General features: G+C 40.4%; 1 protein-coding gene across 3 annotated transcripts in view; it reads left to right on the top strand.

Moving 5' to 3' along the window:
- LOC110495662 (pregnancy-specific beta-1-glycoprotein 2) overlaps positions 1 to 24,211 on the top strand; it is a 29,389-nt gene extending 5,178 nt beyond the window's left edge. Inside the window, exons 2-10 of one of the 3 annotated variants that reach the window (XM_021571008.2) lie at positions 1,274 to 1,561; positions 1,697 to 1,954; positions 6,663 to 6,926; positions 7,071 to 7,160; positions 7,465 to 7,491; positions 7,605 to 7,661; positions 8,673 to 8,747; positions 12,777 to 12,832; positions 13,142 to 13,243. In XM_021571008.2, the coding sequence (XP_021426683.1) occupies positions 1,274 to 1,561; positions 1,697 to 1,954; positions 6,663 to 6,926; positions 7,071 to 7,160; positions 7,465 to 7,491; positions 7,605 to 7,661; positions 8,673 to 8,747; positions 12,777 to 12,796 (1,079 nt within the window). In that variant the 3' untranslated portion in view covers positions 12,797 to 12,832; positions 13,142 to 13,243. Of the gene's footprint in view, positions 1 to 1,273; positions 1,562 to 1,696; positions 1,955 to 6,662; positions 6,927 to 7,070; positions 7,161 to 7,464; positions 7,492 to 7,604; positions 7,662 to 8,672; positions 8,748 to 12,776; positions 12,833 to 13,141; positions 13,244 to 24,068 lie in introns of those variants that run through there. The other 2 variants (XM_036952004.1, XM_036952005.1) reach the window with 2 other exon arrangements.
- Positions 24,212 to 27,303: the final 3,092 nt, after the last annotated feature.

Here is a 27,303-nt window from a genome sequence, read left to right as displayed (position 1 = left end):
TTGGAAAATGGACATTGGGTGGAAACACACCGCTGGTTGGAAAATGGACATTGGGTGGAAACACACCGCTGGGTGGAAACACACCGCTGGGTGGAAACACACCGCTGGTTGGAAAATGGACATTGGGTGGAAACACACCGCTGGTTGGAAAAATCTTTGTGGATTTTTGAATATTTGCATTAAAATCTGTCGCCTATTGGATGGTAACTTAGCCTCTAACCAGGTTTCCATCCAAACTTTTTAATGCGAGTAAAGTGTGATTACAGGCCTGATGGAAACAGAAAAATATTCGGGAAACTTTCCAAATGTCAACAAAACAAAATACGCTAGACAAGGTGGGCTCTTTTTGTGTCTGTAAAATGAATTTTGCGAGAAATGTCTGTAACTGCTTTTATATGCAAATATTGATATAATAACCATATCGAAGTAAACTTGGAGTCACGCGATGATATGCTGTGTGTTCCTCCCACTATGACTTGGGAAAACATGTAGTTTATTAGGCTACAGATGAAATAAATGATGAACTTCACAGGGTGGTGAAAGTGCAAGGTGATGAGCTTGATGCTCCTTTCCAATAAATATTGAGGGTCTTATTCTAGTGACATGATGATCGATGCTTTGCTGCTGTTTGACAATTAAAAATATCACGCTTATTGATAATGTAGATAGTTTACCCCCATTGTAGCTGTTGGCTAGAGCGCATGTGTCAAGACCAGATTGGGAACCGTTGCAATATAATGCAACAGTGTTTTTGACAAACCATCAGTAGTGTAAAATTCAATGGAAACCCATTTAAACTTGTATTATTCATTTTAGCGGCAAAAGTTATTTTTATGTTCACTACGTCATCACACACAGGCTTTTGTCTGCAAAAAGTGAGTTTGATTAAAACATCTCTCTGGAGGGAAAATCTGCATTTTGTTTTTTTGCAGGTTTTAGAATATTTGCATAAATCTGTCGCAGATTGGATGAAACCTAGCAAGTGATATAATAGTGGGCAGGGTATAGACAAAGACTTTAATCTGTGGTGTAGTCTAGATACATTTCTGCTCCAGTGGTGGTGGTGGGGGGGGGACATACTAGTCACGGTGGTCAGACTACATAGACCAGATACACCCAGCAAGCAGAATTCTAGATATAAACAGTAAAGGTTGATCATAATGTATCTTTCAATGCCAATAGGGTTAGGACTACATGTTTATACCCTCACCATAATGTATTACCCTGGATACATTGATACTCTGATACATGTATGAAATGTCTGCTTTCCTAGATGATCTTTATCATGAAGTGGGAGGGAAGCTCGTGTTGAAACCAGACAAGTCCACAGTGACTGACCCCATCACAAGCATCCTATGGAAGCATGGGAAGAACAAGGTGGCAGAGTGGGACAAGGATTTTGGTGGTCTGGATATCTATGCTGCCTTCAAAGAGCGTACAACCCTGGACCAGACTTCTGGAGAGCTGAGAATCAGTGGATTGAAGAAAACAGACAGTGGAGTTTATTCTGTGGAGTTCAACAGCAAACTGCTTAACAAGACATATACATTATCTGTTATCAGTAAGTATTTCTGTGTTTGTGTATACATCTGTGTGTATGTACCTGTGTGTGGTTGTGTAGAAACAGCAGGTTATGTATTGTAGTGCCTCACAAGCTTTTTCCCACATGATTCCTGTTTCTTTCCTCTATTTACAGAGGCAGTCCCCAAACCCACAATCACTTCTTCCTGTAACCCAGACAAAACCTCCTGCACTCTGACCTGTGAGGTTGACACCACTGATGCTGAACCAGTCACCTACAGCTGGAAAGAGGGAGAGGGGGCGTGGGAGGACTTAGACAAACAGCTTAATATCAATAAGAGTGACACTGGCAAATCAACCAAGTACATCTGCAAAATGAAAAACCCTGTTAGTGAAGAAGTCAGTGATCCAATTGGACAGGTGTTTGATCCAGGTGAGTGGACACTCAAGCGTGTTACAGTCTTACAGTGCCTTGCGAAAGTATTCGGCCCCCTTGAACTTTGCGACCTTTTGCCACATTTCAGGCTTCAAACATAAAGATATAAAACTGTATTTTTTTTTGAAGAATCAACAACAAGTGGGACACAATCATGAAGTGGAACGACATTTATTTGATATTTCAAACTTTTTTAACAAATCAATAACTGAAAAATTGGGCGTGCAAAATTATTCAGCCCCTTTACTTTCAGTGCAGCAAACTCTCTCCAGAAGTTCAGTGAGGATCTCTGAATGATCCAATGTTGACCTAAATGACTAATGATGATAAATACAATCCACCTGTGTGTAATCAAGTCTCCGTATAAATGCACCTGCACTGTGATAGTCTCAGAGGTCCGTTAAAAGTGCAGAGAGCATCATGAAGAACAAGGAACACACCAGGCAGGTCCGAGATATTGTTGTGAAGAAGTTTAAAGCCGGATTTGGATACAAAAAGATTTCCCAAGCTTTAAACATCCCAAGGAGCACTGTGCAAGCAATAATATTGAAATGGAAGGAGTATCAGACCACTGCAAATCTACCAAGACCTGTCCGTCCCTCTAAACTTTCAGCTCATACAAGGAGAAGACTGATCAGAGATGCAGCCAAGAGGCCCATGATCACTCTGGATGAACTGCAGAGATCTACAGCTGAGGTGGGAGACTGTCCATAGGACAACAATCAGTCGTATATTGCACAAATCTGGCCTTTATGGAAGAGTGGCAAGAAGAAAGCCATTTCTTAAAGATATCCATAAAAAGTGTTGTTTAAAGTTTGCCACAAGCCACCTGGGAGACACACCAAACATGTGGAAGAAGGTGCTCTGGTCAGATGAAACCAAAATTGAACTTTTTGGCAACAATGCAAAACGTTATGTTTGGCGTAAAAGCAACACAGCTGAACACACCATCTCCACTGTCAAACATGGTGGTGGCAGCATCATGGTTTGGGCCTGCTTTTCTTCAGCAGGGACAGGGAAGATGGTTAAAATTGATGGGAAGATGGATGGAGCCAAATACAGGACCATTCTGGAAGAAAACCTGATGGAGTCTGCAAAAGACCTGAGACTGGGACGGAGATTTGTCTTCCAACAAGACAATGATCCAAAACATAAAGCAAAATCTACAATGGAATGGTTCAAAAATAAACATATCCAGGTGTTAGAATGGCCAAGTCAAAGTCCAGACCTGAATCCAATCGAGAATCTGTGGAAAGAACTGAAAACTGCTGTTCACAAATGCTCTCCATCCAACCTGACTGAGCTTGAGCTGTTTTGCAAGGAGGAATGGGAAAAAATGTCAGTCTCTCGATGTGCAAAACTGATAGAGACATACCCCAAGCGACTTACAGCTGTAATCGCAGCAAAAGGTGGCGCTACAAAGTATTAACTTAAGGGGACTGAATAATTTTGCACGCCCAATTTTTCAGTTTTTGATTTGTTAAAAAAGTTTGAAATATCAAATAAATGTCGTTCCACTTCATGATTGTGTCCCACTTGTTGTTGATTCTTCACAAAAAAATACAGTTTTATATCTTTATGTTTGAAGCCTGAAATGTGGCAAAAGGTCGCAAAGTTCAAGGGGGCCGAATACTTTCGCAAGGCACTGTATGTATTGATATGTTAGTAACACTGCTAGTGTTGTAGTGCAGAATTCAAAATGTTCTATGTTGAAAACAGACTTTGGGGTTTATTCTGTGGAGTTCAACAGCAAAGTGCTTGAGGACATACAGTTGAAGTCAGAAGTTTACATACACTTAGGTTGGAGTCGTTAACTTGTTTTTCAACCACTCCACAAATGTATTGTTCACAAACTATAGTTTTGGCAAGTCGGTTAGGACATCTACTTTGTGCATGACACAAGTAATTTTTCCAACAATTGTTTACAAAACAGATTATTTCACTTATTATTCACTGTATCACAATTCCAGTGGGTCAAGTTTCCATACACTAAGTTGACTGTGCTTTTAAACACCTTGGAAAATTCCAGAAAATTATTTCATGGCTTTAGAAGCTTCTGATGGGCTAATTGACATAATTTGAGTCAATTGGTGTACCTGTGGATGTATTTCAAGGCCTACCTTCAACCTCAGTGCCTCTTCGCTTGACAATATGGGAAAACCAAAAGAAATCATCCAAGACCTCAGGAAAAAAAACTGTAGACCTCCACACATCTGGTTCATCCTTGGGAGCAATTTCCAAATGTCTGATGGTACACGTTCATCTGTACAAACAATAGTAGGCAGTTATAAAAACCATGGGACCACGCAGCCGTCTTACCTCTCAGGAAGGAGACGCGTTCTGTCACCTCGAGATGAACGTACTTTGGTGTGAAAAGTGCATATCAATCCCAGGACAACAGCAAAGGACTGTGTGAAGTTGCTGGAGGAAACGGGTACAAAAGTATATGTATCCACAGTAAAACGAGTCCTATATTGACATAACCTGAAAGGCCGCTCAGCAAGGAAGGAGCCACTGCTCCAAAACCACCATAAAAAGCCAGACTACGGTTTGCAACTGCACATGGGGACAAAGATCGTACTTTTTGGAGAAGTGTCCTCTGGTCTGATGAAACCAAAATGGAACTGTTTGGCCATAATGACCATTGTTATGTTTGGAGGAAAAAGGTGGAGGCTTGCAAGCCGAAGAACACCCTCCCAGCCGTGAAGCACAGGGGTGGCAGCATCATGTTGTGGGGGGACTGGTGCACTTCACAAAATAGATGGCATCACGAGGAGGAAAATTATGTGGATATGTTGAAGCAACCTCTCAAGACATCAGTCAGGAAGTTAAAGCTTGGTTGCAAATTTGACAATGACCCCAAGCATACTTCCAAAATTGTGGAAAAATGGCTTAAGGACAACAAAGTCAAGGTATTGGAGTGGCCATTACAAAGCACTGACCTCAATCCTATAGAACATTTGTTGACACAACTGAAAAAAACTGAAAAGGCGAGCAAGGTGGTCTACAAACCTGACTCGGTCCACCAGCTCTGTCAGGAGGAATAGGCCAATATTCACCCAACTTATTGTGGAAGGCTAAACGAAACGTTTGACCCAAGTTAAACAATTTAAAGGGAATGCTACCAAATACTAATTGAGTGTTTGTAAACTTCTGACACACTGGGAATGTGATGAAAGAAATAAAAGCTGAAATACATAATTCTCTCTACTATTATTCTGACTTTCACATTTTTAAAATAAAGTGGTGATCCTAACTGACCTAAGACAGGGAATTATTACTAGGATTAAATGTCAGGAATTGGGAAAATCTGAGTATAAATGTACAGTCATTGCCAAAAGTTTTGACAATGGCACAAATATTAATTTCCACAAAGTTTGCTGCTTCAGTGTCTTTATATATTTTTGTCAGATGTTACTATGGAATACTGAAGTATAATTACAAGTATTTCATAAGTGTCAAAGGCTTTTATTGACAATTACATGAAGTTGATGCAAAGAGTCAATATTTGCGGTGTTGACCCTTCTTTTTCAAGACCTCTGCAATCCGCCCTGGCATGCTGTCAATTAACTTCTGGGCCACATCCTGACTGATGGCAGCCCATTCTTGCTAAATCAATGCTTGGAGTTTGTCAGAATATGTGGGTTTTTGTTTGCACACCTGCCTCTTGAGGATTGACCACAAGTTCTCAATGGGATGAAGGTCTGGGGAGTTTCCTGGCCATACACCCAAAATATCTATGTTTTGTTCCCCGAGCCTCTTAGTTATCACTTTTGCCTTATGGCATTGTGCTCCATCATGCTGGAAAAGGCATTGTTCGTCACCAAACTGTTCCTGGAGGGTTGGGAGAAGTTGCTCTCGGAGGATGCGTTGGTACCATTCTTTATTCATGGCTGTGTTCTTAGGCAGAATTACGACTGAGCCCACTCCCTTGGCTGAGATGCAACCCCACACATGAATGGTCTCACGATGCTTTACTGTTGGCATGACACAGGACTGATGGTAGCGCTCACCTTGTCTTCTCCGGACAAGCTTTTTTCCGGATGCCCCAAACAATCGGAAAGGGGATTCATCAGAGAGAATGACTTTACCCCAGTCCTCAGCAGTCCAATCCCTGTACCTTTTGCAGAATATCAGTCTGACCCTGATGTTTTTTCTGGAGAGAAGTGGCTTCTTTGCTGCCCTTCTTGACACCAGGCCATCCTCCAAAAGTCTTCGCCTCACTGTGTGTGCAGATGCACTCACACCTGCCTGCTGCCATATCTGAGCAAGATCTGTACTGTTGGTGCCCCCAATCCCGCAGCTGAATCAGCTTTAGGAGACGGTCCTGGTGCTTGCTGGACTTTCTTTGGCGCCCTGAAGCATTCTGCTGAAATGCAGTGGAAATGTTTTTGGGGATTCAGTTCATTTGCATGGCAAAAACTTTGCAATTAATTGCAATCCATCTGATCACTCTTCATAACATTCTGGATTATATGCAAATTGCCATCATACAAACTGAGGCAGCAGACTTTGTGAAAAATAATATTTATCATTCTCAAAACTTTTGGCCTCGACTGTATTTGGCCAAGGTGTATGTAAACTTCCGACTTCATATGTATACATTATCAGTAAGTGTTTCTGTGTGTGTGCCTATATTAAATAGAAGATTATGCAGTGCCTCACAAGCATTTTTCCCTGCTTTCTTTCTTTCTCCTGGATTTAGAGGCAGTCCCTAAACCCACAATCACTTATACCTGCAACACAGACAAAATCTGCATTCTGACCTGTGAGGGCGACACCACTGATGCTGAACCCGTCACCTACAGCTGGAAAGTGGGGGAGGGGGCGTGGGAGGTCATAGGAAAACAGCTGATTGTCTCTAAGAGCGACACTGGCAAATCAACCAACAGTTACAAGTACATCTGCAAGCTGAAGAACTCTGTTAGTGGGGAAGTCAGTGAGCCAGTTGGAGAGGTGTTTGGTCCAGGTGAGTGGACACTTATAATTGTGTTAATCTTGTGTTGATATGTTAGTAACACTGATAGTATTGTAGTGCAGCATTCATTATGGTCTATGTTGAAAACCTGAAACTCCTGTCAAAGTATAAATACAACATATGTTTTCATTTCAGAGCCTTCTGAAGTCGGTGGTGGTGGGATTGTTGGTGTTGTCGTCATTATCATTGTAGCCATTGTAGCGCTTGTTGCCATTGTCATAACAAGTAAGAACAGCACATCTATAGTAACAGATCACTGCACATGTACAAAGTTGTGAATCACAGATTGACATAACAGCAGCTACAACAGCTATACCCCCTGAAGGGGATACATGTTGTGCCTGTATTTACAGTTGTGTTCTGATGTGCAGGTACTGTGTGCAGGTTGTTTATTGGTGCTCTCAGAAAAGATGGCTTCTAATTGCAGCTTAAGCATGTAATTGTTGGTGAAGTCATAATAAGTAGCTGCTAGAATATTAAGGCAGACTTGTACTTTAAGTTATAAAGTATTTGTGTTTTTACTCCCCAGTTTGGTTGGTGTGGAAGAAGAAAAAGGGTAGGTTCAACTCTTCATACTCACTGCTTCTCCAAAATGTTACACAATGTGAATTACATTTGAATGACAGTCTTAATAATGTCTTACGTTTGAGTCTCTCTTATTCATTTCAGAATATCCCCAAGACACCTGGATTGACTTTTTGAGAAAGTATTGTGGTGGAATGTGTGGTAAGTGTTACTTACCTTAACTAGACTCTGATCCAAATTCAACCTGCTGACCTGCTGTTAAGAAGCAGTACGGCTGGTTGGGTTGTGGAGCCTTCGTCTCTCCCGAGCCCGTACGGGAGTTGTAGCAATGAGACAAGATAGTAGCTACTACAACAATTGGGGTAAAAAAAATAAAAAGGTAATTTAGTCAAAGACTATCTAAAATGGGTAACAAAATTAACACTGCCTCTAACTCGGGTACAGTGTTTCTGGCAACATGTGGAGATGTTGTCATATTATTTGTGGTGGCATTTATTTGAATAATATGTTTTTGTGACATGCAGAAGTTTAAGAAGGTGTGATTATTCATGTGAGTTTAAATGTAGCTTTGTGCTATAAAATGTGAGAATGCAGTTGAATTCTGCAAGGAAAATCTGATGGTAAGACGGTGTCATTCGACTGGAATTCTACCACTGAGTATCCTTTTCATTGTCATCCAGAAGTGAACACAACAAATACTAATGTGTAGTATTTCTGTGAATGAGAATGCTAAGCTCAACAGTGACGGAGTCCATCCAGAACAAGGCAAGTCATCCTGTTAATTTAAGACTGTATAAACAGAAGTCATTTCTTTAAAGATGGACTATATGGAAATCGCTCCTCCATTTCCTGGTTGAAACTATTCAAATAGTTTACCTCCATTTCAGTTTATGTGAAAAGACAAGCAGTCATTATGTAGAGAATCATTGTACCATTTAAACCACTGTGAAATATATTTTCCATAACCAGAAATATTGTATATTCGGCTGTTTTGAAGCTGGTGTACAAAACCGAAACGGGAAGTGTAGAAATAGCACACATAGAACAGATCCACTGCTTCTTATGGGAAGCTTATGCCTTCAATGGGAATGAAAGATCTATAACTACATTTCTATGTGAATATGGTTGAGTCGCCCAAAAAGTTACGTATTGTAGAATTTGATACAGTAGGAGAGAGGCTGAAGTTTGTTTTCCTTCTGTGTGATTCTGCAGGGGTTCCGTTAACGCCCAACACCAAAACGGGGGAAGATGGCGCAGACAAAGCTGGAAGGGGGCAGGGGAATGAAGGTGTGTATGAGACTTACAGTACCCTCAAACCATGTTTGTCCTGGATGATTTGATTCCTTTAACCGAAGTATAGAGGGTTAATCTAGAACAGGAGTGTCAAACTCATTCCATGAAGTGCTTAGTAGAGTTGTAGAAATTCTAATCAATTAAGGGAGAAGAGACTTTCAATTTCTTCAAACAATCATAGTTTAAGATCAATTAGTTATTGCAATAATGGAGCTGGTCAACGACAACCCGTAGGTGATGCAGAGGTCTTATATAGGAGACGTAGAAATGGTGGTTCCACCCCTCCCTGGAATAGTTCTCGGAAGCAAAGATGATTAGTGTCTGCAGGTTTGTTTTTTTCCTTTCAATTAAGACCTACACAACCAGTTGAGGGGAGGTCTTTGATGAATTAAGGTCACTAATTAGTAATCAAGTACAAGGGAGGAGTGAGAATCCAGACAATGAGTTTGACACATGATCTAGTACAGGTATTCCCAAACTGGGGTTGGGGGTACTCGCAATGCCGTTGGGGTACGCCAAAAAAAAATGTGATTCCCATTATATACAGTTGAAGTCAGATGTTTACATACACTTAGGTTGAAGTCATTAACTCGTTTTTCAATCCCTCCACAAATTTCTAGTTTACAAACTATAGTTTTGGCAAGTCAGTTAGGACATCTACTTTGTGCGACACACGTAATTTTTACAACAATTGATTATAGACAGATTATTTCACTCATAATTCACTGTACCACAATTCCAGTGGGTCAGAAGTTTACATACACTAAGTTGACTGTGCCTTTAAACAGCTTGGAAAATTCCAGAAAATGTCATGGCATTAGAAGCTTCTGATAGGCTAACTTACATAATTTGAGTCAATTGGAGGTGTACCTGTGGATGTATTTCAAGGCCTACCTTCAACCTCAGTGCCTCTTTGCTTGACAATATGGGAAAATCTAAATAAATCGGCCAAGACCTCAGAAAAACAATTGTAGACCTCTACAAGTCTGGTTCATCCTTGGGAGCAATATCCAAATGCCTGTAGGTACCACGTGTACTATTGTGTGTACAGATGAACAAGTATAAACACCATGGGACCACACAGCCGTCATACCGCTCAGGAAGGAGACGTGTTCTGTCTCCTATAGATGAAAACTAGTCCTATATCGATATGACCTGAAAGGCCGCTCAGCAAGGAAGAAGCCACTGCTCCAAAACCGCCATAAAGCCAGACTACGGTTTTCAACTGCACATGGGGACAAAGATCGTACTTTTTTGGAGAATTGCCCTCTGGTTTGATGAAACAAAAATGGAACTGTTTGGCCATAATGACCATCGTTATGTTTGGAGGGAAAAGGGGGAGGCTTGCAAGCCGAAGAAAATCATCCCAACCGTGAAGCACAGGCTGTGGCAGCATCATGTTGTGGTGGTGCTTTGCTGCAGGAGGGACTGGTGCATTTTACAAAATAATGGCATCATGAGGAGGACAATTTGGTGGATACAATAAAGCAACATCTCAAGACATCAGTCAGGAAGTTAAAGCTTGGTCGCAAATGGGTCTTCCAAATGGACAATGACTCCAAGCATACTTCCAAAGTTGTGGAAAATGGCTTAAGGACAACAAAGTCAAGGTATTAGAGTGGCCATCACAAACTCTGACCTCAAACCTATAGAACATTTGTGGGCAGAACTGAAAAAGCGTGTGCGAGCAAGGAGGCCTACAAACCTGGCTCGGTTACACCAGCACTGTCAGGCGGAATGGGCCCAAATTCACCCAACTTATTGTGGGAAGCTTGTGAAAGGCTACCTGAAACTTGACCCCGCTTGACCCAAGTTAAACAATTTAAAGTCAATGCTACCAAATATGAACTGAGTATATGTAAACTTCTGACCCACTGGGAATGTGATGAAATAAATAAAAGCTGAAATCATTCTCTACTATTATTCTGACATTTCATATTCTTAAAATAAAGTGGTGGTCCTAACTGACCTAAAACAGGGAATTTTTACTAGGATTAAATGTCAGGAATTGTGAAACTGAGTTTAAATCTATTTGGCTAAGGTGTATGTAAACTTCCAACTTCAACTGTATATATTCAGGCAAAAGAACTGAAACTTCGAACACTATCCCACCAAAGCACAGACCCAAATAATGGTTAATTACGCCTTCATTACTGTGAGACTTTAAAACTCTATAAACATACACTCAGAACCAAAAAAGCACAGTACAACAGCAAGCAGCTGACACTAATTGAGGAGTCCATAAACACAAACAACTTCTGGCAAAATTGGAGAGAGAATCAAAACATGAGGAATTAGCGATACAAAATGGTGAGATATGGACAACCCATTTTAAAACAAACACTCTACAAACACCCTTCAAATTGACACAAGCGCAGAACAATGCCAAATTCATAAGAAGTTGAATGGCTTAGAAAAAGCTATAAAGGACAATCAAAATCCATTGGACTCCCCAATTACTGACCAGGAGCTCTATAAGAAACTTCAGGCCCTCAAATTTAAAAAAGCATGCAGACCTGATGGCACCCTAAATGAGATGCTCAAACTCAATAGTGCAAAATTTAAATTGGCTATATAAAAACTGTTTCATTTGATATTTCCCTGATTTCTGGAATCAAGGACTCATAACTCCAATCTATAATAACGGAGACAAATTTGAGCCTAACAATTTAGAGGCATTTGTGTGAACAGTAACCTGGGGAAGGTTTTCTGTAGTATTATAAATGCAAGAGTTCTAAACTTCCTTAATAAGCACAATGTCTTGAGTAAAAGCCAAATTGGATTTATACAAAAACATTGCACGACTGATCATATTTACACCCTGATAGATAAACATGTCCACCAAAATATACGCTTGCTTTATCGACTTCCAAAAACCATTTGATTCTATTTGGCATACAGGACTGTTCTACGAAGTTATTGAAAGTGGTGTAGGGGGTAAAACATATTACATAATTGAGAGAGAGATCCAGATGTTTTTCCAGCGGCAGGGACTGGGAGACTAGTCAGGATCAAGGGAAAGATAAACGGAGCAAAGTACAGAGAGATCCTTGATGAAAACCTGCTCCAGAGCACTCAGGACCTGACTTGGGCACACAGCCAAGACAATGCATGAGTGGCTTCAGGACAAGTCTCTGAATGTCCTTGAGTGGCCTGTGCTTGAACCCGATCAAACATCTCTGGAGAGACCTGAAAATAGCTGTGCAGCGACGCTCCCTATCCAACCTGACGGAGCTTGACATGATCTGCAGAGAAGAATGGGAGAAAGTCCCCAAATACAGGTGTTCCAAGCTTGTAGCGTCATACCCAAGAAGACTGGAGGCTGTAATCGCTGCCAAAGGTACTTCAACAAAGTACTGAGTCAAGGGTCTGAATACTTATATAAATGTGATTTTTTAGTTTTTCAACTTTTTTTTGCTTTGTCATTGTGGGGTTTTGTGTGTAGATTGATGAGAGGGGGGAAACGATTTAAATATATTTTAGAATAAGGATGTAAGTAGCAAAATGTGGAAAAATCCAGTGGTCTGAATTATTTCCGAATACACTGTACAGCTTTGCGTTATATATATTGGTAGGCCTATACATATGAACAATGTAGCCTATTGGTTTTGCTCTGAGGTGAGCCCTGACGTCATTTCGATATCCTTTATTCGCGCTGAGTGCCGATACTTCCCATGCTCCTGACTAGATCGTTTTTGTGCTGTTTTAATGAGAGCCTCTTGGGCTACCAGTCATCATGTGGCTTCTCTACAACATCCTGTGCTTTCTTGTGGCAAAATTACATGAATCACAACATGAGGTAAGACATCTATGTTGTTTACCTTGAGGATTGTTAGAGCAAGTTTGTGGACCAGAAAATACCAACTAGGAAATCCCTGTACTGTTTGATTGTTGTAGCTTATGAGGGTGTGAAGGGAGAGCAGGGATGTGTGTGTATGCATTTGCGTGCTTACCTGCATGTGTGCGCTTGCGTGTGTGTGTATGATTAAGTCCAACTCTTCTGCTTGTGTGTTTTCTTGCCAGATGCCACTCCATTGAAGTAGAAAGACCACCAGTAAAGAATCCAGTATTTTAGGATGGTAAGTCTGAGTCTGAGAAAGACACCAACCACAACATTTATTAAGAAAGCATTTGGAAGTGGTCACATTGTTGTTATGTTTGGGATTATCAACATGTGGTATTTTTAATTTGGATCCAATGAACAAAACAATGAACAAGTCTGATTGGTGCTGGAGTTCTTAAAGGAAAGGAAGAACACCTGTTGTTACATTTATAACATAAGACCAAGAGTTTTTCCAGACCATGTGACCTGACCAGGAAAAACTCCTGGCCCTAGTCATTAGTAATGTTTTGTCTCATGAGTTCTTTCCTCTGTTGCTTCCTTCCAGCTGGCGGTCGGTCTTGCTTGTGGGGTAACTGAGGACCAGAAACATGGGGTTTGAAGGCTCTCAGTACATGACTCCTTATGTTACATTGAGACAAACGACCAAGAAGATAGAAACATGTTTGAACTGTTGGAGAAATTTAAAATGAAGGAAAACAACAAGCAAATATTGCACATAGGAACTTCCATGTAGTCAGATGAAGTATAGTGAGCTACAACGTATTGGCACAATGACATCTTTTGATGTTTTGGCTCTGTACTCCAGCACTGTTCCCCGGGCGCCACAGACTTGGATGTCGATTAAGGCAGCCCCCGCACCTCTGATTCAGAGGGGTTGGGTTAAATGCGGAAGACGCATTTCAGTTGAAGGCATTCAGTGACTAGCTATCCCCCTTTCCCTTTTGGATTTGAAATGATACAATGGCTATAAATGTTATAGTGCAGACTGTCAGCTTTAACCCAATATGGATGAGAATACCCTCAAATTAAAGCTGACAGTCTGCACTAACTTTTTTAGGGTAGGGGGCAGCATTCTGAATTTTGGATGAAAAGCGTGCCCAAAGTAAACTACCTGCTACGCAGGCCCAGAAGCTAGGATATGCATATAATTGGTAGATTTGGATAGAACACACTCTAAAGCTTCCCAAACTGTTAAAATAATGTCTGAGTATAACATAACTGATATGGCAGGTGAAAACCTGAGGAAAATCCATCCAGGAAGTGCCATTATTTTGAAATTGTTATTTTTCAATTTTTCCATTTAAAGGGATAGGACCCAGATTCCGGTCCCTATGGCTTCCACTAGTTGTGAACAGGCTTTAGACATTGTTTCAGGCTTTTATTCTGAGAAATTAGGGAGAATGACCACTGTGTCAGTGGATAGTGAGATGTCTCCAGAGCTGGTTACTGCGCACGACCGAGAGTGCGCCTTGTTTTTCATTTATATTGACGACGCTATTGTCCGGTTGAAATATTATCGATTATTTAGGCTAAAAACAACCTGAGGATTGATTATAAACATCGTTTGACATGTTTCTACGAACTTTACGGATACTATTTGGAATTTTCGTCTGCCCGTTGTGACCGCATTTGAGCTATTGGATTACTGAACAAAACGCGCCAACAAAATGGAGGTTTTTGGATATAAAGACGGACTTCATCGAACAAAACAAACATTTATTGTGTAACTGGGAGTCTTGTGAGTGCAACCATATGAAGATAAACAAAGGTAAGTGATTAATTTTATTGCTATTTCTGACTTTCCTGACTAATCTACTTGGCTGCTAACTGTTTGTAATGTTTTGTGTGCTAAGAGCTGTCCTCCGAGAATCGCATCGTTTGCTTTTGCCGTAAAGTCTTTTTGAAATCTGACACGGTGGCTGGATTAACAAGTTGTGCTTTATTTTGATGTATTGCACTTGTGATTTCATGAAAGTTAAATATTTATAGTAATTTGAATTTGGTGCTCTGCAATTTCACCGGAAGTTGTCGAGATGGGACGCTAGCGTCCCACTGTTGCATATAACCTCAGTCATTGTATCATTTCAAATCCAAAGTGCTGGAGTACAGAGCCAAAACAACCAAAGAAAGTGTCACTGTCCCAATACTTTTGGAGCTCACTGTATAATGTGATGAACAGTGTGCTTTATGAACTTACAGTACTTCAGAAATATGAGGGCAATATTTGTATCTCAGAACATTTTGATGATGGACAAAAATGAGATTCTTATACTTTGTGAGGTAAATAGCTTTGTGGATGCTTACCCTTTCTCACTGTTAATGCCTCGTCTTTACAAATCAGCATCAATAATGTCCAGGTTGTTTAAAGCCATAGTATCTATCACTTTATTGTATGATACCTTTTTTTATTCATTTCTATCGGGTGCTTTATGCCAATAAAGCACTTAAATAAATAAATGTCTTAAATAATTTCATAATTCTTAAAGCCTTCACTTGATTTATGTCAAGGAATTTGTACAGGTTGTTATTGTTTTCTTTCTCAGAGTAGTTTATGCCAACCCCCAAACTAGGAAAATTATAGTCTAGGGAGAGAGTGTTGGTTGAGAGGATCCAGGCCTGAGAGGTAGAGCTCGTCCTCATCTGCCTTGTAAAGAGAGAGAGCTCTGCAGTACTGAGATTTTGTATTGTATTACTAAGAGAGAGCTCTGCAGTACTGAGATGTTGTATTACCAACAATGGTGCATGTGTATTTGTTTTAATACCTTTTAATATTTTAATTTGACAAACAGTGGTTGTCTTCATCCAATTCCTTCAAATTACCCTCTGGTATATCTGTTTTCACAATATACATTGTCACCTGGATTTTAATAACCTTTCTCAAATGACATCAATCTGTGACGGACCAAAGTAAGGGGAAACAGCAGTGTACACTAGTTGCCACCAGATAGGTAAGAACATTTGTTTGGCAAGACCACTAACCTGGTATATCCCAGGTTTTTAGTTCTGTTACTGGTATGTCTCCGGTAATTCCGTTACAGAAGAAGTTATGAATTAAGACCAGCCGCATTGCTTTATTTTAAGACTGGACTGTTCTATAATGGAGTCCTGGCACATACAAAAACATGTACCTACTTTTGACTAGTTTTGTGTGTGTATCTAATATATATATTTCTCATGTCATTGCTTACATGTATGCATAAATAAGACCTTATAGATGCCAAGTATTGGTCATGATATGGTTTCAGTTTCAGTTTCAGTACAATCATTGTATGTATCTCTGTTTAAACTCCAGGTTTCACGCTGTAGTGATGTGTTGATAACTGAATGCATGTTGTACATGCATCTGAACACAAATTCTGTTTCAGCACTTTGTCTTAAGAATGTATTTTTTTCCAAACTTGATTGGTGAGGAAGGTCTGTATAGGGCTGGGCTTGAGCCATCATCAACATGCATATCCCTATCTGAAACCTTAAGATCTGTGATTACTGAGTTAGGGAAAGGGACTAGTTAAAACTATACTTAGATCAGTCTCGTTGCATGTACTGGAAGTACTTCTTGCCAAACGGATCACACCACAGGACTGACGATTCCTAAATCAACTCCTGAGAAATGCTGCTGTGAAAAACAAATGCACTTGAAAGTGCAGTGTGTTAAATATATTTTATCTGCAACAATTGAATTCCAGCCTATATGTACTGCCAATACTTTGAATTGTGATTATTTATATTTTTTCAATGAAAGGAGTTGTGTTCTATATGGGATATTATTATAATGACCTCTGACAGTGATTTAAAAAAAAAAAATCAAACCTGATTGGTGAAAGCAATATAGTGTATACATGATCTGTAAGTGTATGTGCTCGCATGTTTGTTCCAGTTCTTGCAGTGTTTGTCAGTCTGTGCCTCTATATTAAATAGCAGATTATGCAGTGCCTCACAAACATTTTTCCTGCTTTGTCTCGGTCTTTCTCTCCTGGATTTACAGAGGCAGTCCTTAAACCCACAATCACTTCCTGTAACTCCAACACTGCATTCTGACCTGTGAAGGCGACACCACTGATGCTGAACCCATCACAGCTTGAAAGTGGGAGAGGGGGCGTGGGAGGACTTTGTCAAACAGCTGATTCTCTTAAGAGTGACACTGGCAAGTCAACCAGCAGTTACAAGTACACCTGCAAGCTGATAGTTGTTAGTGGGGAAGTCACCTGAGGCAAACACCTGTCTAACTGGCTCTAGACAGGTGTTTGTCTCAGGTGAGTGTTAATGATAGGCCAGGGTGGTAGGTATCCTAGCTGTTAAGAGCACTGTTAAGAGCACTGGGCCAGTATCCGAGAGGTCGTTTGTTCGAATCCTTGAGCCAACTAGGTCAAAAAAAATCTCTGGGCCCTAGAGCTAGGCACTTAACCCTAATTTCTCTGGATAGGAGTGTCTGCTAAAGGACTCAAATGTAAATGGTCCTGATCATCAATACTGATTATGTTAATACAGATGACATTTATAAAAAAAATAAAAAAAACATTTTAAAAAATCAGTCTTCATGTCAGAGCTGGTACTGCCATTTTTAATTGCAGCTGGTGACCCTACCCTACTTAGTTTGACCACTTGTATTTGCGTTCATAGACATTTGATCAGTAAGGACAATACATTTTGTCATCACTGCCCTGGGGGTGGGTAGGTCTCTCACACACATGTTTATGATGGTCGTAAATACCGAAACTCCTTTTCCCCACTCTGCCAAAACGAAAGTTGAGAATCCTTTTAACACGGAGAGACACTGTTTTTATGTAACCTTTTTATAACAATGCAAGTCAATTAAGAACAAATTCTTATTTACAATGACGGCCTACCGGGGAACAGTGGGCCTTGTTCAGGTGCAGAATGTGGTGGAATATTGACTCAGAAATATAACACTCTTACAGGAACTTGTGAATTCAAAATATACTTTGCTACTTTGTATTAAAGCTGAGCCCGTCCATGCAAAGACTAAATTCTCTAATCACAGAGTTCTGACTTTAAAGACTTTTCCCGTCTTTACATAGCACCACCTTGTATGTACATGAACAACTCCTATTGGCCTTATAGTTCTCATATAGAATCCCCTCCCTCTATATGAAATTAACTCCTCTTGACCTTTCTCCACCATTATCTTTCCATCTGTATAGGTTATAATGGTAGCAGGCCCTGTTCATATACGTTCCATTCCTTTTATATCCACTCCGTCTTAGCTCTCCAAAGTGGACAGTCTATATACTGCCTGCTAATATTGGAGTCATGCACTAGATGACATCATTTTTGCATCCGGCCAATGTAATTATTGGCTTGATGTTTTCTCAGCATAGCAATTGCACCTAGTTACATTGAATAATCTCCCACAAGAATGTCAGATTTTTACCTTGTCAGCTCGGGGATTCAATCCAGCAACCTTTCATTTACTGGCCCAACGCTCTAACCACTAGGCTACCCGCCGCCATAGGTGGAGTGGTCCGCGGACACTTAAGGAACAGTCATGTCGAGTTTGTTTCATTTGGTGACCTCCTGAAGGACAGGAGACACACATTACTGTTTCTTTGTTTGTATACACTTCAATTATGGGGTTTGCATCTGCATGTTGTATAAAATAAATGATTGAGTATAGCAATACTTTTGGAAAGATGTAATGTGATGTTAGTCTTCTAAATGTGAATTGTTTTTCATAGTAACTTATGATCGGTCAGTGGCCACGCCCCAGCTGCAGCTGTTTAAATACTTTAGTCTGGTAAACACATCCGATCTAAGAACATTTCCAAATGGTACACTGACGTATCCATTATAACAACCTACAACTACGACAGACTTTGATCTCTGGTGGACAAACCAGAGGCTTTCTGTCGACTGACTATCCAGCAGACGGTAAGGTATACACTCGTAAATATGTAAATTGCTATTTTTCTAATGAGCGAATGTACATGTTCAAAGTATTAGCATTTACATGAGTGTAGTTATGAACTGTATTACAGTGGGTCCACTGAGATTCCGGCTGTTGAACTGTCCCCACCCCTTTCCTTTGTCTACCAAGCCGTCATATCGGTTTCGTCCACTAGGGACTTTTTATTTGTATCATGTTAGTAACCAATGTATGACCTATTGTGTGTGTTTATGTAATTCTTTATGTAATTTTTTATGTAAATTTGATTGATTAGTTAGTAAATAAATTATTACCCCAATTTGTATATCGCTGATTCATTTCATTTGATGCTTGGGTTCGTGCAGATATCCAAGGGTTTACGACGTTCAGAAATGAGACTGATGAGGTAAAAATACATTAATAGAAGACTGTAATCAATAAGATAATAAAATATCTGAAGAGTTATAATCGGGAAATTGAAACTCTAAACAATTTTCCCGTAGTGCCCTGACTTCCTAGTTAATTACTATTCAGTGATTCGTTGAATTACAGAATAATTATACAGAGAATTGATTTGATAATATTGCAGTATTCATATTTAATGAGAGCAAACTCTATGACAATTCTTAGTATTTAGTAACGGAGCACTTGCTCACAGAAATTATTGTGGTTCGATTACTTGTGGTGCAGGTGAACATAACAGTAACAGCAGTAACATTCACCCTCTTGCTTGTTAGTGGGCAACCTTTATGACAGGGTTTTGGTAGATTAGATTTGTGTTTTGGCATGTTCCACTGCTACAAGAGTCACAGCACTCAAGTGAACCATGTTATTGTCAAAATGTGGGGTTCGTAAGTGCCAATTTGTAGGTGAGTGGGAGCAAGTAGTACTACCAACATGTCTACATTATTTTGCCAACAACCAGTAATTCTGAATGTGAAACTGCTTCTACCTGTATTTACAGTAGTGTTCAGGTGAGCATGTTAATTATTGCTGCTTTCTGACGTGACCTCATAATTGAAGCATCCTGGACTGTAGATTTGGTAGAAATTCCTTAACAGCTTGTGTTCTTGCAACATAAAGCAACTTTATTTAATAATTTTTGTTACAGAATCTGGGATTCCATCTTGGATTCGAAAATATATGAGAAATGTTAATGTCTACTTCCTAGAGAACTATAGGTAAATCCTCTGTACCAACAAAGACCAGTACAGCTACAGTCTCTGTACCAGAAGAAACCAGTTGAAAAGCACTTGTTGAAATCAGTTTGTTGGACAAATATTTAGATTCTGTACAGGGAAGGTTTGTTTCTCTTCAGTAAACTCATCTTTTTCTCTCTCTTTTGGGTCATTCTGTATCATATTGTTATCATGTATGTAATGTGCTGTCATGTTTAGGCTCTGCTACTATATTTTTTTGCTTTGAATAATGTGAATTATAAAATGTTGAATTACAACAAGAGGGCAAAAATGTACAGTATCAGTCAAAAGTTTGGACACATCTACTCATTCCAGGGTTTTTTTTCTACATTGTAGAATAATAGTGAAGACATCAAAACTATGAAATAACACATGGAATCATGTAGTAACCAAAAAAGTGTTAAAACAAAGCTAAATGTATTTTTGATCATTTTAGATTCTTCAAAGTAGCCACCCTTTGCCTTAAACACTTGGCATTCTCTCAACCAGCTTCAACTGGAATGTTTTTCCAACAGTCTTGAAGGAGTTCCCACATATGCTGAGCACTTGTTGGCTGCTTTTCCTTCACTCTGCGGTCCAACTCATCCCAAACCATCTCAATTGGGTTGAGGTTGGGTGATTGTGGGGGCCAGGTCATCTGACGCAGCACTCCATCGCTCTCCTTCTTGGTCAAATAGCCCTTACACAGCCCAGAGGTGTGTTGGGTCATTGTCCTGTTGAAAAATCAATTATAGTCCCACTAAGCCAGATGGGATTGTGTATCGCTGCAGAATGCGGTGGTAACTTAAGTTGTGCCTTTAATTCTAAATAAATCACAGACAGTGTCACCAGCAAAGCACCCCCTAACCATCACAACCCCCCCTGACCTTCATGTACTAAAGTAATGATGAACTGTCATTTCTCTTTGCTTATTTGAGCTGTTCTTGCCATAAAATGGACTTGGTCTTTTACCAAATAGGGCTATGTTCTGTATACCACCCATACCTGGTCACAACACAACACAACTGATTGGCTCAAACTTTTAACAAGGCATACCTGACTACCTCATGAAGCTGGTTGAGGAAATGCCAAGAGTGTAAATAGCTGTCAACAAGGGAAAGGGTGAGTGCTTTGAAGAATCTAAAAAATAAAATATATCTTGATTTGTTTAACACTTTTTTGGTTACTACATGACTCCATGTGTTATTTTATTTTTGATTTCTTATTGTTCTACAATGTAGAAAATAGTACAAAATTAAGAAAAACTTGACTGAGTAGGTGTGTCCAAACTTTTGAATGATACTGTATATATAAATAAAAGCTGTGTTCGAATATACCCATACTAATATACTGTATACTACATAATTAATGAGTATATACTACATACTACGTGCAATTAGTATACTGTAAACGAACAGTATTGTTTCGTCTGTCTACCGGAAGGTGATGCTGTTGCCATGCAACCTCTTGCTAGCATAACAAAGGACTAGCTAAACATTTAACGATTTCGTGTGTGTTCATAAATTCAATCTGGAATGCCAGTGTGCGCTATGGGCGTTCGTAAATCCAGAGCGTTGTCAGATTGTCCATTCGTAAATTTAGAGTGTTTCACTATCGGAGCATTCAGAGCTCACATTGTCACTGGATGCTTTGGTTGAGGAGTAGGGTGTTGCTGGCAACTGTTTAACTACGCATTTTTTTTGCTAACGTTTACTGACACCGGTCATATTCAACGGGTGTTGGTACGGTTGGGGACTGATGTATCCATCTATTGGCCCTTTGAGTACATCAGCATTTGCCAGTGGATTCAGCACCCTGCTGCTCACAGACTTGATCAGGCTAACCAAGCTGTCAAGTGGCTTAAGAGGATCTACTTGCTCTCCCTCAAAAGCATTGATGGCCAACTGTACCTCACCCAGCACTACTGTACCTCACCCAGCACTACTGTACCTCACCCAGCACTACTGTACGTCACCCAGCACTGACTTCAAAAAAGTCAGATACAATATGTTTTGAGGATCACTGTACATGGAGTATAAAACCTCAGCCAGGTAGCAGTGTTCACTGGACTTGGTGACTGCGAAATGCAGCCTAAGCTCCTCCCACTGGTCCAAAATGCGTGAAACCGCGGGTTCAATGGAGAGCCAACGTGTGGCACACACCTTGGTTATCTGTAAAGGTTTCTCCCCACAGTTGATGGTCTCATATATGGCCTTGTAGGCCTCCCTGCACTTTGGAGACACTGAAAACCAGCTATAAGTCTCTCATACCAAATACTCCACACTACGGGGGATGGTGTCATTGGAAGCATGACTTGCAGCAAGCTGCAGAGAGTGGCATCCACAGTTAATAAGAACCAGATATTTGAGGCCATACTTCTCCTTCGGCACTTTATGAACCCCATTGTTAATCCCCGTCATAACAGAGGCATTGTCAGTCCTTATCCCCAGGAGTTTCTCTTTTTTAAGACAACACTTCGAGGAAAGCCACAACAGCACGGGCTATAGATTTGGCATCTCCTCCCTCCAACTCAACAAGCCCCAGAAATGTTGATACAATTGTCTGCTTGGTGTCACTAAAGTACCTTATCACAACCCCCAGGTACTTAGAAACACTTACATCCGTGGACTCATCGAGGAGGAGGCTGAAACGCTGGTTACCCACATCTGCGACCAACCTTTTCAGAGAATATGGTGCTAGAACACCATTAATCATTTCTGTGCACTTTGTCCTGTGCATTTTGAAGTGGGTAGCAGTAGTGGAGTATGAGAAAGCAGCTCTACATGCTTCTCCAATGTGATCATGGAACAGTGTTCAGCGATAGCTAATGGCATGGTGGCCTCAGCCTTTTTTGCAGAGTCAATTTTTTCAACCATAAATGGCAGTTTGTTTTGGGTGGAACTGTTATAAGGCTTTGCCTTTTGAGTATGTTTTTGAGTTGTCATGTGTTTTTTTTACATCAATAAGTTTGGCGTATGTCACGCCCTGACCTTAATTATCTTTGTTTTCTTTATTATTTTGGTTAGGTCAGGGTGTGACAAGGGTGGTTTGTTTAGTTTTTGTATTGTCTAGGGGTTTTTGAATATCTAGGGTTTTTTGTATGTCTAGGGGTTTAAATGTCTATGGTTGCCAAGATTGGTTCTCAATCAGAGTCAGCTGTTTATCGTTGTCTCTGATTGGGGACCATATTTAGGTAGCCATATTCCTTGAGTATTTTGTGGGTTGTTATTGTATGTTTAGTTGCCTGTTCTGCACTAGGCATATTAGCGTCACGGTTCATTTTGTATAGTTTGTTCAGTGTTTGTTCTTTCATTAAATAAGTATGTACGCTTACCACGCTGGCGTTGGTCTCCTCCATATAACGACCGTGACAGAACAACCCACCGTAAAAGGACCAAGCAGCGTGAAAAGGAGGAGCAGCGTTTGATGGAGCAGATAGCACGGACATGGGACGAAATACTGGACGGTAAAGGATCCTGGACGTGGGAGGAAATACTGGCAGGAGAGGATCGCCTACCATGGAGGCAGGTGGAGATAGCACGGGAGGAACGGTGATGATATGAGTGTACAAGGCTAGCACGGAAGCCTGAGAGGCAGCCCCAATAACTTTTTTGGGAGGGGGCACACGAGGAGATTGCATGGGTCAGGTCGGAGATCTGGGCCAGCTCCTCGTGCTTACTGTGGGGAGCGTGTTACTGGTCAGGCAACGTGTTATGCGGTGGAACGCACGGTGTCTCCAGTGCGCTATTCTAGCCCGGTGCGCTCTATTCCAGCTCCTCGCATTGGCTGGGCTAGAATGGGCATCCAGCCAGGAAGGAGGGTGCCGGCTCCTGGTCTCCAGTATACCTCCTTGGACCAGGAGGCTCTGCGGGGAGCAGGCACAGGACTTATTGGACTGTGTAGGCGCACTGGAGGTCTGGAGTTTAGAGCTGACACAACCCGTCCTGGGTTATCTGTTATCAGTAAGTGTGCCTGTGTGTGTGGCGGGCACAAAACAGCAGGCTTTGCAATCACTTATTTCTGTTACTCCAACAAAATCTCCTGCACTCTGACCTGTGAGGGCAACACCACTGATGCTGAACCAGTCACCTACAGCTGGAAAGTGGGAGAGGGGGCGTGAGAGGTCGTAGGAAAATGGCTGATTGTCTCTAAGAGCGACAAGGGCCAATCAACCAACAGTTACAAATTAATCTGCAAGATGAAGAACTCTGCTGGAGAAGAGGAAGTCAGTGATCCAATTTGAGAGGTGTTTGGTCCAGGTGAGTAGACACTCATAAGTGTGCTACAGTCTTATGTATTGGTATGTTAGTAACACTGCTAGTGTTGTAGGACATTTTTAATGCTGCGCTATGTTGAATTCATGATACATTTCTTTCAACATATCAATACAGAATGCGTTTTCATTTCAGAGCCTTCTGAAGTCGGTGATGGTGGGATTGTTGTTGGTGTTGTCGTTATCATTGTAGCGCTTGTTGCCATTGTCATAACAAGTAAGAACAGCACATCTATAGTAACAGATCACTGCACATGTACATAGTTGTGAATCACAGATTGACATAACAGCAGCAACAACAGTGAGCTGTACCCTCTGAAGGGGATACATGTTGTACCTGTATTTACAGTTGTGTTCAGATGTGCAGGTACTGTGTGCAGGTTGTTTATTGGTGCTCTCAGAAAAGATGGCTTCTAATTGCAGCTTAAGCGTGTAATTGTTGGTGAAGTCATAATAAGTAGCTGCTAGAATATTAAGGCAGACTTGTACTTTGAGGTTATAAATATTTGTGTTTTTACTCCCCAGTTTGGTCGCTGCTTCACCAAAATGTTAGACAATGTGATTTCATTTAATTTTCTTTATAATGTCTTCAATTTGTCTCTTTCATCTCAGGTTATCCCCAAGACAGCTGGATTGACCTCTTGAGCAAGATTTTTTTGTGGATTGTGTGGTAAGTGTTACCTTAACTAGACTGGTCCATATTCAACCTGCTGACAGGGTCCCCAAAGTAATACAAACACAACATGATTAATGTACTGTACTATATACACATACTTCCATGCACTGCACACATTTCTTCACAGCACAGGACCGAAGTGTTGTTTTTGTCCCAATCCAGAAACCTGTTTTAATTTCATTAGGAACCTTTGCCCACTGTGTGTGTGCAGTGGTGGAAAAAGTACTCAATTGTCATACTTGAGTAAAAGTAAAGATACCTTAATAGAAAATTATGCCCAAACAAACACGAATGCCACTCAGTAAATTAGTACTTGAGTAAAAGTCTAAAAGTATCTGGTTTTAAATGTACTTAAGTACAGTGATGGAAAAAGTACTTAATTGTCATACTTGAGTAAAAGTAAATGCTATACATCAAATTCATTATATGAAGCAAACCAGACCAGACAGCAGAGTTCTCAGTTTTCAACACTGAGACATCATTTACAAATGCAGTATTTGTGTTTAGTGAGTCCGCCAGATCAGAAGCAGTAGGAATGACAATGCATTATATTGATAGGTGTGTGGATTGGACCACATTGTTGTCATGCCTGATTATTCGAAATGTAATGAGTACTTTTGGGTGTCAGGGAAAATGTATGGAGTAAAAAGTACATTATTTTATTTTTGAATGTAGTGAAGTACAAGTAAAAGTTGTCAAATATAAATAGTATAGTACAGATACACCCCCCCCCCCCCCCCAAATTAAGAAACGTTTGAAGAATGAAGAAGAAAATAAATAGAAGAGTGTGTGTGTGAGAGTGCGACTGCACAGCAGTAATCTCATAACTTTCTGCAAACCTAAAGGGAAAATATATCCTAAATTCAAGGAACCTTCTCTAAACCAATGTTGAGGACCGTAAGGGAGAAGATAAGGAGCATTAACTGTTATTATAAGCAATTTGTACGTTACTTTTCACAATGATAATTGTTTATAATAATAATAATAGGCCTTTAATTTGTTACATTCACTGCTAAAATGGGCTAAAGTTGACCGCCAGGCAATTTTTAATTTAAAAAAAATCATCAGCGACTTCGCGAATGGTGGTCCTCAAGCCTTTGACCATGATCTGGTGTTTCCAGTGTTGCCAACTCATTTTCAGGGGAAGTTGCTAGAGGCAGGTCGATTTGTTGCTAAATGACGTTGTGATGTCATTGTGTGATGACGTAATAACGTAACACTGCGTCATTACTTAGAATACACAATAATGTTACTCATATTGACTGGCCATTTCTGCAAAAAATATGATTTTACATTTGTTAGTTTAGATTTGTTTGTTTATTATCATATATTTTTATTTGTAAAAGTAATATAAACAACACATGTTATATGATCACATGTTTTTATTTTTAAACACAACACATTGAATTATTGAACAATTACACATTATTGAACAATTACATTTGATTTATTTACTTTTTAACTAGTAAACCTCCACATTCTTAACAATGATAGTTTTAAGCAGTGTATTGGTAGTTAGTTAACATGCTACCTAACTGATCAACAATTATAGGTACAAGCTAATAACAAGAGAGCGCATATATATATATATAATTGAACAAGCAACTTATCTCAAATAATGATGTCTGCACTAGGCATCTCTCTCCAGGTTGTTGTGCTGCTAAGCTGGCTAGCTGCTCAATGGTTTCCTCCAGATATTGCCACTGTTCTCGCACACGCTGCAGTACACACTGCCACCATCAGCTGTGTGTCTCCGCCAGTTCCAGAAAGTCCACTCCTTGCATACGTACTGAAAATATGATGAATCATAGATTGGCAAGGAAATCCTCTTCATCTTCACTGTCCAACTGCATTGTCACGGAGCTGGAACCAGCAGTAGAGGATGGAGTGGCCTTAAAGCTGTATGCTGCTGTGGTGCCAAACTGCTGCAGAACTTCACTTGGTAGTTTATGCTGGTAATAGGTATCACCAGTCAGCTTCAGTCCATACCGCACTAGGAGTATGGAGTTGCGAGTGTGCAGTGACACTATTTCTTAACTTTGACTTGACCACACTCATTTGGCTGAACAGCCGTTCAACCTCCGCATTTGAGTGTGGAGAGAGCAGAGAGTGCAGCTTTGCACAGTTCTTCAAATGGATTTGACCCGGAAGAGTCCGTGTAGTTATTGACTTCACTCCAAAACTCGACTGTATTTTCAGTTGAGTCCCACCTAAACAGATGGATGTTTCTCCATTGGGAAACAATTTTATCTTGTTTGGGGCTGGTATCCCAGTAGCTCAGCTACTTTAATCATTTCAGTGGTGCCTTTATTGTGCTTTAGCGTTTCCTTAACACTGAACAAGGCCATGTGTCACAAGGCTTCTAGGTTGTCTGGGAGCCTTGCTTTCAGCTCCTTGCTTAAAGCAACAATGTAGTTGATGCACTGTCTCCGAATGACCTTTTTGTCCTCTGGCGCAAGACTGAGTTGGTACACCGTGCTCTCTAAAAGGTACTCGAGGTATGGTGATGGACTGAGATGTCCATCAAGGGCATCCTTCAGGACATCAATTTTTGCCATAGGGTTGACTACTCTGCTACAAATTGATGTTAAGAGGTGTACCAGATTGTCCAAAAGCTTGACAGGATCTGTTTGATCTCCCTCAAATGACTTCACTGCAACTTGTATGTCAGACAGGATTGATTTCAAGAATGAAG

This window comes from Oncorhynchus mykiss, chromosome 18, assembly GCF_013265735.2.
Source record: "Oncorhynchus mykiss isolate Arlee chromosome 18, USDA_OmykA_1.1, whole genome shotgun sequence".
In the NCBI taxonomy this organism is placed as follows: domain Eukaryota; kingdom Metazoa; phylum Chordata; class Actinopteri; order Salmoniformes; family Salmonidae; genus Oncorhynchus; species Oncorhynchus mykiss.
Note: the sequence above shows the minus strand (reverse complement) of the source record. Positions and strands in the feature narration are given on the sequence as shown.